Source organism: Aethalodelphis obliquidens, unplaced genomic scaffold, assembly GCF_003676395.1.
Source record: "Aethalodelphis obliquidens isolate GAN/ISIS:26980383/991018 unplaced genomic scaffold, ASM367639v1 scaffold53, whole genome shotgun sequence".
In the NCBI taxonomy this organism is placed as follows: Eukaryota; Metazoa; Chordata; class Mammalia; order Artiodactyla; family Delphinidae; genus Aethalodelphis; species Aethalodelphis obliquidens.
In genome coordinates this window covers 5,032,216-5,048,898 of record NW_020837997.1, presented here as the reverse complement: position 1 = coordinate 5,048,898, position 16,683 = coordinate 5,032,216, and the positions used below count along the sequence as shown (strand labels likewise).

At 56.1% G+C, this 16,683-nt stretch overlaps 1 protein-coding gene across 1 annotated transcript; it reads right to left on the bottom strand.

The window, feature by feature from the left end:
- Positions 1-11,221: 11,221 nt before the first annotated feature.
- Positions 11,222-16,277, bottom strand: DAND5 (DAN domain BMP antagonist family member 5). Its single transcript, XM_027084917.1, is given in 5 exon segments — positions 11,222-11,562; positions 11,564-11,666; positions 11,668-11,744; positions 15,953-16,022; positions 16,024-16,277. Coding segments are annotated over 5 exon segments (552 nt in total). The 3' UTR covers positions 11,222-11,514.
- Between the last annotated feature and the right edge of the window lie 406 nt (positions 16,278-16,683).

The following is a 16,683-nucleotide window of genomic DNA, read 5'->3' as shown; positions in this document are numbered from 1 at the left end:
CCGCCGCCGCCGCCGCCGCCGCCGCCGCCGCCGCCGCCGCCGCCGCGCTGTGAAAGTGAAAGTTTAGACAAAGTTTGGAAGCGGCGCACTCCGGGGAGAGGGAGCGGGCGGGCGGCGCGGGCGGGAGGAGGGGCGCGGGGAGGGGCGGGCAGGGCGGGGGAGCGACGGCCGGCGCGCACACACACACACACATATGCACGCACACATGCACACACACACACACACACTCAGACACGCGCGCGCGGGGGCGCACGCCAACACGGCCACCCCGACACGTGCTGGCCCGCGTTCCAAAGCAGACACACGCTGACACGCAGTGAGGTTCGGAGCCCTCCATACATGTCACGTACAGAACGCATTGCCACACGTTCCACATTCCAACAAAGCACTCGCAGTCACCTACGCGCACACAGCATAGGCACACAACCCACACACATGCACCGACACCCCCCCAAGACTAGGAAAGCAACCCACAACCCACACACTGACGTGCACACAGGGCCCACCATCACAGGATACCCACACATATGCATTTCAACAACAAACCATGTTTAGACTCCCAGATACAGGTGGACACACTCCAATATGGGCCTCACACAGACACACACTGATACACACCAAGACACACACACCAGTGCATGCTGACATCTACAGATTCATGCTGACACACTGACACTGGCATGATCACACAACCACATCCTCACACACTCCAGGCACACAACTCCTATAATAGACACCCGAATGCACACACAACACACGCACAAAGCGGCACCAAAACAGATGCACTAATGCACTGTCACACAAACACAAACCACCAGACACCGGGACGTACATGCCAGACACAGGGAAAGCTCTGACCCTGACACAAAGTGACACTGGCAGAGACAACAGCACACAGGAACACACATCACACACCTGATGCCCAGATGTACACAGGTATCACATGCATACACCCAGGCCCCTTCCACGCCCCACTCCCAACACACACACACGCACACACACACACACTTGTACTTGGCCCTGATCATGGACACACACACAAATCTAACAAGGACCACACAGCCCAACCATCAGGGACAGAAATGGACATTGAGGCCTCAGGGACATGTATTCACACCCCCGGCGAGGCTCCATTCCTCTCATGCAGGCCCCTGGTCCCCCATTTCCAGAGCAAAGAGGAATGGGGGGAAAGGTTTGTGCTGAGGACCCTGGCATGGGCGCAAGAGGAGCCCTTAAGTGACCCCCCAGGGTGGGCGGGGAGGTGGTGTCTGCAGCCCCCAGGCAGCTCCTGCCGAGGCAAAGCTTCCTCCTGCTGCCAGGTGCAGCCGGCACTTTCTCACCCTCCTGGGGCAAGAAGCCGTGGCAGTTCTCAGCTATGCATTGTCTGTTGGAGGGGTGTCGATGCCCAGGTGTGTGTGTATGTCCATGTGAAAATATGCCTGAGGGTATGTGTTCCTGGTCACATTGCGTCTTTGAGGCAGGGTGGCCAGAGTTGTGTTCTTGGGAGTCTGGGTGGGTCCGAGTGTCCTCTGGGGGAAAGGAGGTACAGGTCAGTGTATGTCCGTCTAGGAGTCTCTTTGAATGGGCCAGTGTGGTGTAGCTGTGATGCGGGTCTGGCTGTGTACCTGGGGTGTCTGTGAGTCAGAGGGTGAGTGTCTGCCAGGCTCTGTGCCTAGCACTGGGGACATAGTAGGGAACGAGACAAAAGACCCTGTGCTGGGGGGCGCTGACATTCTAGTGGGAGTTAGGTGTAGAGGTCACCTTGGCAGTGTCTGGTCTTTGACAGGAAGTGCTGGTGATGTGGGTGCCTAGGTGAATATGCGTGTGTGTGTTGAGCTGACCACAGTGTGTGCATCAGCTGTGAGGCTCTCTCTGTCAGAAAGTGTCAGTGTACATAACAAGCTTGTGTGTGTGTGGCAGGGACGCGGGTCTCTCTATGCGTCCCGGAGTGTGTGTGACCCAGGGGGTCTGTCTGTAATCAGGGTCTGTGTGGCTGAAAGTGTTAATGGGTGTCACTAGGAATGTGTTTCTCTCTGTTGGGTCCCTGTGAGTCTGGGGCAGTGATGAAGATCTGTGTGTACCAGAGTATGTGTACACAGGTGACTGTGTGTGTCAGGGAGCGGGGTTCTGTGTCTTTTCAGAGATGTGGGTCTGTGTATCGGGCTGTGTTGGTGTGTGTGACTAGGTGTGTGTGTGCGCATGTGTGTCAGGGAGGGAGGTCTCTGTGTGCCTGAGGATGTGCCTGGGTACATGTGTGTCTGTCATTGCCGTACTTGGGGGGCTCTATCCTGGGATCCCGCCGATCCGACCCAGCCTTCCCCCTCTGCATCGCAGCCGCTGCCGATGCAAGGCCGTGGCAGAGGGAATCGATACGTCCTTAAAAATTCAAGGGCTTCTCGTAAACAGAAACTTTTAACACCGTTTAAAGTTTCAGGGCCGCCGCTGCTGCCTCCCGGCCACAGCCTCCACCGCTGCAGTCGGAGGGCGTGCGGGAGGGGGCACGGGGGGGGGGTTGGAGGAGGGGCTGCAGGAGGGCACTGGAGGATATGTGGGACTGAGGGGAGGGACAGGAAGGGGATTTGGGGATCAAGGGGCTGGGGGCTTGGATGGCTCAGGAAAGGGATGTGAGGGATAGGTCAAGGGGGAGGGAGATAGGGAGGAGAGGGGAGCAGGAAGTTGGGGGGGGACAGGGATGGGTCTGGGGGCCTTTGAGGAGGCCCAAGAGAGGCTGGAATGTCTGGGAGAAGGAACTGGGGATATGTAAGCCCAGGAGAGGTTTGGGGTGCCAAGGTGGGGCTTGGATGGCTGAGGGAAGGAGCAGAGGATAAATCTGGGGGGTTACGGGGCCTGGGTGAAGGGGACATTGGAGCAGTGTGGGCCTGTGGGGGGCTGGAGGGGAAGGCAATAGGAAAGGTTTGGGGAGGGGGGAGGAATGGTTGAAGGGTTTGGGGTGTCTGGGATCTTTCATGTAACTGGGGAATTGGGGAGACCTCGAGAGACAGGTGGACGCTCCTTGCCCCTCTGCAAACAGCCATGAAGGGGTCACCCCTCAGAAGCCCCATCAGCTTTGGCCCAGTCCTCTCCCCACCTGCCGACCTGTCCTCCCAGCCCTGTTCCACCATCCGTGCCAGGCCCTAGGGCTGGGGTCTGCCCACTCCCCCCTCACCCTCCCGGTCCGCCTCTGGCGCCAAGCCTGGGCTCTGCTTGAACCAGCATCCCATACCCACTTCACACACGCATTCCATTCATCCACACACACACAACACCCATCCTTCCATTCACACACCCTCACGCCACAACACCCTCCCTGTGTGCACACACACCCCCTCTCTCTTCCTTACACACTCGCACATCCATCCATGTTCCCACAAACAAAACATTTCCCCCATATTCATGAGCATATCCGCACTCAGAATTCTTTCCACGTTGCTCAGACCACCCCCATACCCACAACAAACACCCCCCCACGCCATGCACACACATCCACATCCACTCTGCTCCCCCCTCCACAGCTGCCAGCTGGGAGGATTTTTACAGAGAGGCTGAGGGGTTGCTGTGGAGGACACCCGGGCCCCCACTCCCCCCACCAGCCCAGGTCTTAGGACCACACCTGGCCTTCAAGAAATCACAGGGGAGGAGGGTGTTGCCGGGGGGCTGTGTACAGCTGGGATGCCACAGCTGGAATCTCCCACATTCCTCCCTGCTGGGGCTGCCCACCTGGCTGCGGCTGGCAGCAGGTGTGTTCTTACAATGCAGGTGTGCCGGGGGAGGAGGAGGGAGGAGTGGGCACCAGGCCCATGGCATTACCCAGCCTGGATGCTGGGGGCAGTGGGAGGCGGTACCAAAACATCTGGGCTCCACCAGCCAAGTCCTGGGCCACCAAAGGTGGGGCCAGGCAGTGCTGGGCTCCGGGGCAGGTGGGCAGGCCTCTCCGCAGAGGAGGACGAACATCTGGTACACGAGATAAGTCAAGAGCCAGGCTGAGGGTGCTGCCAGGGTCGGGGAGGGGTGCTCCAGGCCCTCCTGGCAGGACTGGGGATCCCTACTCCCCAAGAGGGCCTTATGCCTCTCCTGCCCAGCCTGGAGGACATGGTCTGTGCCCAGGCTGGGGTCCTAGCCTTGCACTCGCTGCCCCCTCCCTGGGCTGGGAACCTGTAGTGGGGAGTGAAGTTACAGCCCCACTGTCAAGGCACCTGCGTCCATGCCACACACACACACACACCCCCCCCAGACTCCTACAGTCACGTGCACACAGAATCACAAAGACACACACAGGCATGCTCAGACACACAAAGATACAGACCCTCCTCCTCTTCTGGGCAGTCATGTAAAATGCCATAATCACACACAGACACAGGATCACCCAGAAATGCTGTCGCACACCCTTAGTGCATGGACACACAAGCACACAGCTGCAGAGAGAATCCCACACAGATCTCCCCCACAGAGTAACACCAATAACACTCCAGTCACACACAAAGACCTTCGCCATCACATAGACCTCCCCCACAGAGACCAAGATTGACACTGACTCACAAAGACAAACCCAGTTACACAGACTCCCAGACTCATACGCTGAGTCCAGTTACACAGGTATACACAAAGTCACACAATTACACAAAGTGTTACAGACCTTTTGAGTCACGTACACAGATGTTCTCAAAATCGTCCGTAGACGTGGCACACGCAGGGTGCCACAAAGATACACAGATCACATATACACAGACACACAGGATCGTCCATGGTCACAACTGATCACACACTGACACCCAAACACACACACAGGCATCCCCAGATCACAAATGGGGATACTCAGGCCAGCCCGCAGCTGTGCACAAGGTGGCACAGACGCGCACTCACACGTGCCCCAGCAGCACAGCGTGGCTAGCGCCAAGGACAGGCAGGCGGCAGGGCTTCCTGTGGCTAACGCTCATCTGGAGGCAAGGGAAGGAGCTGGGGAAACATTTCATTTGCAGCCCGCTGGAGACCCACCCCACCGTCCTGGAAACCTGGCCCTGGCTCCTGAATGGGGCCTCTGTGTGCTGCCACCACCCAGCCGACCAGGGTGTGGGTATCAAGGGGGGTGAGGCCGGCCGCACTGTGTCCCTGGCTGAGCACCAGGGGCCACCCAGCCACATACCAGGGCCCAAGCTGGAGTCCCCCAGACCAGAGGAGCCCCCCTCGCCCCCATCCCCACCGCATCTGGAGGCCACTCCCCAGCCCAGCCTGCAGGGGGAAGACACAGCAGCAAGGCAGAGCCCCAGCTGGCACTGGGTCTCCAGGTGTCCCCCGTCTCAGGCCCGCGTGTGTCCGCAGGCTGAGCGGCTGCCAGTCCCATGTCACAAGGCCCCTCGATCCAGCACAAAGGTAAGACACCACGGCTGGATGTGACAGCATTGCTGACGATGTGACAGTGTAGCTGTGTGTGGCGGTGTAGCCGGGCTCCCTGTGCAGCCTTGGGGTGGGGGTGGGGCAGTCAAAGCCCCTTGGCTCATGTCATCACACACTCACTGTCACACACATAGTGTCACCATCACACCTTCAATCACACAGCCACACACAGCCACACTGTCTCATCTTCAGTCACACTGTCACACACCACCACACTGTCACATATGCTGTCACACCTTCAACCACACACAGAGTCACATTGTCACACCTTCAACCAGAAACCCTGCCTGTCACACCCCCAGCCACCCTGTGACACACAGAAGTACCATCACAGCCTCAAGGATTCTGGTCACACATGCCTTCAACCACACTGTCTCACACATCCTCACACTGACCCTGACACGCTGACCCTCACACTGTATTCAGTGTCTGACCAGCAGGGGCACACTCACATACCCGGTCCGGGTGCCCCTTCAGCTGTGTTAGCCACGTGGCCACACGGAGTCACTGCCCCACTAGGTCACAAGGAGGGGAAGCAGCTCTGAGCACTTCATTCCCAGGGTGTGGTGCACAGCTGCCCCTCGAGCAATGTTTGAACCCAGCCAGTGGCTCCAATAACGCGACAACACACCCTGATGGTCACAGAGCAGGTAGCCAGCAGGTACAGGCCACTGCAGAACTGCTCACAGACATTCTGATGACGTGCACTCAGCATCTCGCTGTTGCAGGTGACAGGTACACATCTCGCACTGCCCAGAGTCCCCGGACAGAGCTACAAAGAAACAGTGGGGGACAGCCACACCACAGTGACAAGGACATCCTGTCACACAACAGTCATTCTCCCCAATGCCTGTCACAACCTTGAGACAGTCCCGTAGCCATCCCAACAAGCAGCGAGGCACACTGACATGACCCCCACAGTAGTCACTAGGAAGCCCTCCAGCCCCCCAAGTCATGGAGACGGGGAGAGGCCCACGCTGCTACCCCCTCTCCCCACTGCAGTTGGTGCCTGGAGAGCAGGGGGGCTAATAGAAGCGCAGCTGTAGGCGGTGGGTGCCAGCCCCTCTGCCTGATGAATATTCATCAGCTGGGGCTCTCCTGAACCTGTGGGGAGTGGGAGGTCCCAGGCAGCTGGGCACCCCCTTCTGCGCCAGGAGGCCCTCAGGTGAGGGGGCGCTTAGCCAAGCCCTGGCAGTCCTTGGAACCTATACCCAGTACACGCATAGGCACATATGAGTTTGTGAACACGGACCCCCAGACCCACAAACAACCGTCACACAAACTCGCAACCACACCCAACGACGGGGCCAGCCACCATCACACACACACACACACACACACACACACACACACACACACACACGGCATGCAAACACAGGCACACACACTATCACACGAACCCATAATCACAAACACAGAATCACACCCAAACCACAGACACCCACCATCTCTCTCTGTCTCTCTCACATCCACCCCTCAGGCATGCAAACACGGACACACACACTGTCACATGAATTCACAAGCACATAATCACACCCAAACCACCGACACACACACACACACACACACACACACACACCCCAGGCATACAAACACAAGGGCACACCGTCAAAAGACCACAAACACACAGATACACCATCACACCCAAACTACACACACACAGGCATGAAAACACACACACACACAGAAGTACACAGAATCTCACTCTACCCATCCCCGATGTTTTACAGAAGGGGACACTGAGGCAATGAGTGGCTGAAGGCCCCTTGAAGGAGCCCTGACTCCAGGCAGAGGGTACCGCCGAGCGCCCCCTGCTGGTCCGGCCCCTTCACGAGCGCGCGGGGCGGGCACGCGCCTGACGTAACCATGGCATCCTCTTGGCACGAGCGGCCCGCACGCGGGGCGGGCGGGGCGGGCGCGTTGCCATGGCGCTGGCTGGCCGCGTGAATGGGCCATTGTTCGCAGCGGCGCCCGGGCCGGGCTGTCCCGGACCCGCCCGGACCCACTCGAGCCGGCAGAGACTGGGAGAGATAGAGACGGGGAGAGACAAGAGATGGAGAGAGACAGAGCTGTAGATGGGCAAAGACACTTAGAAGCCGAGAGAGGGACAGAGATGGAGAAAGAGAGATGGGAGAGACCTGCAAGAGAAACGCACAAATAAGGAAGGACAGAGGGAAAGGGCCAAAGGGAGGCAGAGTCGGAGATCGAGATGGAAGATGAAGGGCTGGAGTGGGAGACAGGACCAGCCAGCCAATACCCACAGAGCACACTGTGCCTGGCAACAGGATGAGGCAGAGGACCAGGACCCACAGACAAAGTCAGAGATGCTGAGAGGTGGGAAGAGACGCTGCCGTAGAGAAACCCAGTGAGAACGAGGGTCAGACATACCTAGGGAAGAAATGAAGGAAATGCTCTGAGCGCCTCTGGTCCCACCCACCTCGGTCCCTTCTCGACCCCCTTTTGGACCACACGCCTTCCCTGGTTCGACACTCTCAGAAGGCACACCTCTTTCCTACACATCTTCACACCCCAACTGACAAGACATCATTGACACAGGGTCCCAGTCTTCGGGAACCCTCCCCCAGACACTCCAAGACACCCTCACGAGCACAGTGACACCCACAAATACACCCACAGCCACCCAGTGACCCAGTCATGGTCATAGCCAGACACACCCATATGACAGAGATTAGTGCCCCACACCAGAGTGGCACTCACAGTTATAGATACGGCCCCTAGATGTGCCGTCACGTGAGGATCCTGCCAGACACCTAGTCCCCGTAACACATGGCCACACACCACCACACAGGCTTACGCTCCATGGGAACGCTGTTATATGTGGCCACTCCAGACACACAGTGCACTCTCACACATGCACAGATGTTTCCCTACATTCATTGACACCTTCACAGACACACACGTGCCTTCTGCCCAATCTGCCCCACTGACTGGGCACCCTGTCCCTTGATCCAGATTGGTATCTATGGGGATGCTGGGTCCAGTTCTCCATATTTGACAGACATCAGTCACCGGCCGACATTGGGAGGGGTGGGGAGGGAAGTGAAGTCCTGTCCCCGTCCCCCCTCAAAGAGCCGTGTCAATCCGGGCTAGGGTGGTCCCCTAACTCCTCCGTCTAGGTCAGCTTGGCCCAAATCTGAACCAAGGGTGTCCCCTGGTGGCCATGCATGTTATCTGCACCCATCAGGTTAGGGGGTGGGGTGTGTGTGCAGGGGATGGTGGGCAGCCCAGTGGCCCTGTCTGAATAGAAGGGCAGAGAGGACAGGCCAAAGTCAACACACAGAACCCAGAGACGGGAAGCCAAGGTCCAGCAGCGAGGACCCAGACCCAGAATTCAGAGCCTGGAATCCAAATCCCAGAATCCAAAACCAGATCTCAGAATCCAGAATCGGAACCTAGATCCCAGATACCAAGATCTAGAATCGGAATCTAGATCCCAGATACCAAGATCTAGAATCGGAATCTAGATCCCAGATACCAAGATCTAGAATCGGAATCTAGATCCCAGATACCAAGATCTAGAATCCGAACCCGGAATCTAAAATCCAGGTCCAAGCCATCCACAATCCAAACATCTAGATCCCATCCTCCAGAATCTAGAATCAAGGACCCAGCGGGAATTCCTCGGCAGTCCAGTGGTTAGGACTCGGCGCTGGCACTGCCAGGGCCCGGGTTCGATCCCTGGTCAGGGAACTAAAAAAAAAATCCCACAGGCCACGTGACGTGGCCAAAAAAAAAAAAAAAAAGAAGTAGAATCAAGAACCCAGAGCCCTCCTCAGAGCCAGCTCCCTGCCTTCCCCAAGTCCCCGACATCAGAGCCCTGCCGGCAGGGGTTGCTGAGGACAGGAACAAACTAAAGGGGCAGGAGAGGAGCCCTGCAGTGACCACACAGAGCCTCTCCCAGCTGCTGCCCCCGTGCATTCACACACACACACATACACACTTCGACGGGATCTTATACACAGACCCACACACCCAAACATACAGCCTGTGACCATCAGGTGTACAGCACCACACACCCTCAGATACACATGCACAGTCACACAGACACACACACACCCCATCATGCATTCACCCAGACACACCATCACCCAAAGACACCTGGAACTGCCATACGCTCCTCTCCCAGCACATGAACACATGCCCATCTGTGTACCCACATGATCTCAGAGCTGCCCCCCAGCCCTGGCCATCCCCAAGCTCAGACACACAACCACCACGCCCAGAGACACACAAAAACCCATGACTCCCAGCCCTGCACGCAGATACGCTCACTCACAGAATTGTGGAGGCTGGCGCGCGCGCACACACACACACACACACACACACACACGAACTCTCCCAGGCACAGAGAAGCCCCGTGCCTTGGCAGCCACGCAGCCCCTGGGAACGGGACCCCCGGGACGGGGCTCACCGCACACCCTCATGCCCACCCCAGCCCCCCCACCCCGCCTGGCCGGCTGGCGGGCTTTAATACAGATGCCAAACTCGTAATTGTAACTGAGGGTGACAGGGTCACCTTGAGCCCCAGATGCTCGCGCGGTGACAGATGGCGTTGGCAAACCTGATTATCGGCCCCTGTGCCAGCGCCTGTGGCACCTGCATTCCCCGCCCCTCCCCCGCTCCCCCAGCACTCATTACCCACCCATTACTGGGCCTGGGGGGTGGGGGTGGGGGCCGGCTGGCATTGCCCGGGAGGGGGCAGGGACTCTGGGGGCCCCCCTGTCACCAAGGTTCCCAGCTGGCTCCCCGGCTGGCAGGAGGTGGGCACAGCTGAAGGGGGGGAAAGCAGGCGCCTCATGCCTGCCAGAGAGAGGGGTGCTCGCGGTGCCAGGGCTGAGCTGCCCACTCGGACACTGCTCGGGGTTGGCACAGAACCCTGGAGGGAGGAGGGAGAGTATGCCCCCGACTCTGTGGGCCCCTGGTGATCACCCCCCACTTCAGGGGCCTTGGAGCAGGGGCTTGGGAGCTGCCTGCCTGGCCTGTTCCCACCCCTCTGTGCAGGCCTGTGGGGTCAGAGGTCACAGGCTCCCACGCCCCACTGGCCCATCTGTTTCCTCGGGTCCCCGCCTCCTGCTCCCCTCACCTGGGGCCTTCCTTCCTGAGGCAGGAAGAAGGCTGAGGGGGGCCTGGCCAGCCCCCGCCCTGCGCTCCGGGGGGCATTTGGAGGCAACCCTGACAGCGCCACATGTCCCCGCGTCTGTGCCAGACGGGCCCATCTGCTAGGGCCCTGGTTCCAGCCGCCCAAAGCCAGGCTGCCCTCATCCACTGCAGACCCTGAGCCCAGCTGAGGAAGGAGCACCCCTGATGCCCACGCTCCAGCACAGGGCCACCCACTCCCAGGAAACCCCAATTGGAGAAACACACACACACACACACACACACACACACACACAACTAGACTTGGCCAACCTTTACGGTTCCCGTAAATGCCACACTGGGCATGGTGCTGTGTGGAGACTCGGGGGAGGTGGAGGGACAGGAGGGGCAGCTGGGGGCACGTGTGTCCTGCCTCTGACTCGGGGAGCCCAGGTTTCCCCCAGCAGCTCTGTCTGCCTCCCGGATCTCTAAGACCATGTCATCACTGTGTCTCCTAGTCTGGGTGGGGCCATCTATCTTTCTTGCAGCTGGGAGAGTCTTTGACTCATTCTGGGAGAAGAGGTCCAGCTTGGTGGTTAAAAACAGAAACCACCATGCCTTGGGTTCAAATGCCACCTCTGCCATGCACTGCTGTGTGACTCTGAGTGAGTGACTTTGCCTCTTGGGACTTAGGTTTCCTTTTCTGTAAAATGCTACTAACCCCTGTGTCATGGGGCTGCTCTGAGGACGACATGAGTTAGTACTTATCAAAGACTTAGAGCAGGGCATGGCAAACAGTGAGTACTCAATAAATATGCACTTTGGCTATGAGTGGTCCACCCCCATGGGTGGGGCTGTGCCTGGTGTCCCTAGGAGCAGGGTGAGGACTCTGGAGACCTGTCTGGCTGTCCTGCGTCCCTGGTTGCTGGACCCAGTGTGCATGGTCCAGGTTGGCGTCTTTCTCAGCCTGTCTTCCCCCGTCTCTCCAAGGTGCATGCATCTGTGTGTCCATTCGTGATGCTCAGCTCATGCCTTTGGTCTGCACTGACACCCCTCAATCCGCACAGTGGACATCCTTCACCTGGCGACGGGAGGCTGGGCTGCCCGCCCAACACCAGAGGACCACAGGTGCCCAGCGCATGTGAGCGGGCACACAGCTGTTGCAGAGGATGAACGGGGATGTAGAAAGAGGAGCAGTGGCCAAAGCAGAGGTGATTGAGGAGGTAGACAGCCATGCAGCCCAGCCGGGAGAGCACCTGGGGCCAGAGGCAGGGAGATGAGTCAAGGGCAGTGGAATCTGGAGCCAGAGACTTCATCCTACCTAGAGAGGCATGGATGCCTGGGTTCAAATTCTGACTCTGCCATCTGCTGGCTGTGTGCCTTGGGGCAACTTACTCAACCTCTCTGGGCGTCAGTTTTCTCACCCGTAAAATCATCAAAGTTCAACCAGGAAAAAAAAGAAAACCACTCTAGGGTGAGGGACAATAGGAAGGGTGGTATTCCAGGATCCCTGGGGGGGATTAAAAAGAAAACCCTTAGCTCATTGCCTGACACACAGTTGGCACTCAGTAAATGCTAGTTCTTCCTATTATCCCCTCCACCTAAGTGGATCTATCAACTCGCTCCCAGATCATGGCCCTTCTCTGTTTAAACCCTGCACCCCCAATCCGCCCTCCCGCCTCCACATCTCCCTGCCCTTCCCCCCACCACTGCCCCAGCCACCCTGGTCTCCTCGATGTTATTTCTCTCTTTCTTTCTTTTTTATTTATTTATTTTTTGATGTGGACTTTTTTTTTTAACATCTTTATTGGAGTATAATTGCTTTACAATGGTGTGTTAGTTTCTGCTTTATAACAAAGTGAATCAGCTATACGTATACATATATCCCCACATCTCCTCCCTCTTGCATCTCGCTCCCACCCTCCCTATCCCACCCCTCTAGGTGGTCACAGAGCACCGAGCTGATCTCCCTGTGCTATGCGGCTGCTTCCCACTAGCTATCTATTTTACATTTGGTAGTGTGTATATGTCCATGCCACTCTTTCACTTCGTCCCCTCCCTGTGTCCTCAAGTCCATTCTCTACATCTGTGTCTTTATTCCTGGATGTGGACCATTTTTAAAGTCTTTATTGAATTTGTTACAATATTACTTCTGTTTTATGTTTTGGTTTTTTGGCCCCGAGGCATGTGGGATCTTAGCTCCTTGACCAGGGATCATACCCGCACCCCCTGCATTGGAAAGAGAAGTCTTAACCACAGGACTGCCGGGGAAGTCCCCCTTTTTTAATTATTTGGCCGCACCATGCAGCATGTGGGATCTTAATTCCCCGACTAGGGATCAAACCCGAGCCCCCTGCATTGGAAGCACGGAGTCTTAAGCACTGGACCGCCAGGGAAGTCCCTATTCTTTCTTTTTTTTTTTTTAATTGAAGTATAATTGATTACAATGTAGTACTAATTTCTGCTGTACGGCAAAGTGACTCAGTTACACACACATATATATATATATATTCTTTTTTTATATTCTTCTCCGTTATGGTTTATCCCAGGAGATTGGGTATAGTTCTCTGTGCTATACAGTAGGACCTTGTTGTTTATCCATTCTAAATGTACTAGTTTGCATCTACCAACCCCAAATTCCCACTCCATCCTTCCCCTACCCCCGTCCCCCTCAGCAACCACAAGTCTGTTCTCTATGTCTGTGAGTCTGTTTCTGTTTTGTAGATAGGTTCATCTGTGCCATATTTTAGATTCCACATAAGTGATATCATATGGTATTTGTCTTTCTCTTTCTGACTGTACTTAGCGTGATAATCTCTAGTTGCATCCTTGTGGCTGTAAATGGTATTATTTCATTCTTTTATGGCTGAGTAGTATTCCATTGTATATATGTACACATCTTCTTTATCCATTCATCTGTTGATGGACATTTATTTTGTTTCCATGTCTTGGCTATTGTGAATAGTGCTGCTATGAACATAGGGGTGCATGTATCTTTTTTTTTTTTAAATAAATTTATTTATTTATTTATGGCTGTGTTGGGTCTTGGTTTCTGTGCGAGGGCTTTCTCTAGTTGTGGCAAGCGGGGACCACTCTTCATCGCGGTGCGCAGGCCTCTCACTGTCGCGGCCTCTCTTGCTGCAGAGCACAGGCTCCAGACGCGCAGGCTCAGTAGTTGTGGCTCATGGGCCCAGCTGCTCCGCGGCATGTGGGATCTTCCCGGACCGGGGCACGAACTCGTGTCCCCTGCATCGGCAGGCGGATTCTCAACCACTGCGCCACCAGGGAAGTCCGCATGTATCTTTTTGAATACTAGTTTTGTCCAGGTATATGCCCTGGACATGTGGGATTGCTGGATCATAGGGTAGTTCTATTCCTCGCTGTTCTTTCAATGCACCAAACTTGTGCCTCTGCCTCCGGGATGTTGCCCCTGCTGCGCCCTCCACCTGGACTTCTCTTCCATCCACCTTTCCCAGAGCTCATTCCAACTCATCCTTCCTTCCTCAAAAGCACCCCCAAGGCAAATTTTACCCTCCTGGTAGTCTTTCTCCTAGCATCCTCATCTCTTTCTCTAGGGTCTCATAGCAATTTATTGTTATGTCTCTTTGGGGGATTGTCAATGTTCCTCTCTCTCCCAGAATATTCACTACCTGAAGGCAGGGACTCTTTCCGTCTTGTTTATGGCTACAGCCCCAAGAATCACAACAAAAGCTAACACTTGCCGAATCCTAACACCCTGCCGGGCCCATGCTGCTCACCTTTGAGGAACTCCCTCCTCCCCACAATGCTGCAAGTCTGGAACCATTAATATCCCCATTTACAGATGAGGAGACTGAGGCTCAAAGAAGTCCCTTGCTTGCCTAAGACTACGCAGCGGCCGAGGGGTCTGCTAGCCTTTAGAGCATCCTTGTGCCCCCCCGGGACAGTTGCAGCTCTGGGAGAGGGTACACAGCTGGATCCCAGGTCAGGGGTCCCCTCTGCTGTGTGCAGTGTGCACGGCTGTATGGGGCAACTGAGGCAGCTGGTCCAGGGCTGTGCAATACCACCGAGTGGTCTGGATTCAATGAAGGTTTGCTGAATGGATAACAAACCAAGGGGTCCTGGGAACTGACACCCTGGTAAGCATGGTGCCAAACACTTTGCATGAGTTCTCAACGATCATTAACTCCCTTTTGCAAAGGTGGGACTTGAGGCATAAAGAAGGAAAGCCACTTGCCCTGTGTCACACAGAAATCAGCAGCTGAGGCAGAAGTTGAACTTAGGTACGCCTAGCTCTAAAACCTGGGCCATAAACAACACATGGTATGAATTTTCAAAACCTTTATGGAGCGCCAACTGAATGCAGCTGTACGAGTGCTTCCCTTACCCCTCTCATTCAGGCTGCCCAATAGCCCTTAGGAGGCAAGTACTACTATTATTCATTCATTCATTCATTTAACAAATACTTAGTGCCCACTGTGTCTGGCTCTGCTCTAGAGCAGGGATGGGGCTACAGAAGTGAACAAGACATAAAAATCTCTGCCCGGGCTTCCCTGGTGGTGCAGTGGTTGAGAGTCTGCCTGCCGATGCAGGGGACACGCGTTCCTGCCCCGGTCCGGGAAGATCCCACATGCCGCGGAGCTGCTGGGCCCGTGAGCCATGGCCGCTGAGCCTGCGCGTCCGGAGCCTGTGCTCCGCAACGGGAGAGGCCACAACAGTGAGAGGCCCGCGTACCGCAAAAAAAAAAAAAAAAAAAATCTCTGCCCTGGTGGAGTAAACATTCTAGTGAGGGAGATAGATGGTAAATGCAACTACAAAATCAATTTCGTTTGTTAGGTGATGATGTGAACTACAGCGAGAAATAAAACAGAAAGGGGGAACATTTTAAAACAAGATCTGAGTAAAAACCTGGAGGAGGTGAGAGAAGGAACCATAGAATGTTGGGGGTGGGGAGTGCTAGAGGCAAAGGGAACAGCCAGTGCAAAGGACCTGAGGTACACATAATATTGGTGTGTCTGGAGAAAAGCAAGGTGGCTGGTGCGGCGGGAGGAAAGTGGGTGAGGGTGAGAGTGGGAGGAGGGAGAGTGGGAGAGTGGGAGGAGGTAAGGGCAGGAGATGACAGGCATTGTGTGCAGGGCCTTGTGGGCCACAGGAAGGACTTGGACGTTCACTCTGAGTGAAGTGGGAGCCATGGAGGGTTCTGAACAGAGGAGGGATGTGATCAGACTCAGGTGTTCCCAGATGCCCTCTGGCCACTAGATGGAAAACTAGACTCAGGAGACAGGGTGGCCATAGCAGAAGCTGGGAGACCAAGATGGCAGCACTTGCATTGGCCCAGGTGGGAGATGCTTATGCCCCATCTTACGAGGGAGAAAATGGAAGATCAGAGACATTTAGGTGAAGGATGCAGGGTTGACCCCAAATCTGTCTGGTGCCACAGCTGGTGCTCTATCAACGCTGAAACCCAGCCCTCTCCTTCCCCTGCTTGAGTGAAGGGCACGGCTTTGCACATCTCCTGGGCCACTTCCTGTGGGTCCAGCGGCAGAGACAGTGATGGCCACATCCTGCCCGTGCTGCATCCTGCCGGTCCCCAGCTGCCCAGTTTTCTGCAGGCCCAGGAAGGCCTTCCAGCTGCCAAGGGCAGAGGACGGCACTGGGAAAGCTGGGGCCCCTTGACCCAGAGACTGGGTCTCATTGGCAGCAGCCTGGGGCTGAGCCGGGAGGCCTCGGGGTCCAGGCCTCCCTAAGCCTGTGGGTGGCCAGGCCCCACTGAGCAGGCTCAAGAGAGTGGTCAGCTGGCTGAGGATCATCTGTTTGTCCGTCTTTCCGTGTGTTGGTCAGTCTGGGACTGGGCTCGGGGTCCTGGGCAGCCAACCCTGCTGTCTGGTAGGTGGACTCTGTGCTCTCTAGATCCGCCCCCCCCCTTTTTTTTTTTGGCTGAGCTGCGTGGCTTGCAGGGTCTTAGTTCCCTGACCAGAGATTGAACCAGGTCCTAGGCAGTGAAGGCGCTGAGTCCTAGCCACTAAGGGCACCAGGGAACTCCCTCCAGATCCACCTTGTTTGTTGTTGTTTGCTTCGTCTTGTTCTTAATGTTTATTTATTTATGTATTTGGCTGTGCCGGGTCTTAGCTGCAGCATTCAAGATCTTAGTTGTGACATGCGGGGATCTAGTTCCCTGACCGGGGATCAAACCCTGGCCCCTGCATCGGGAGCGTG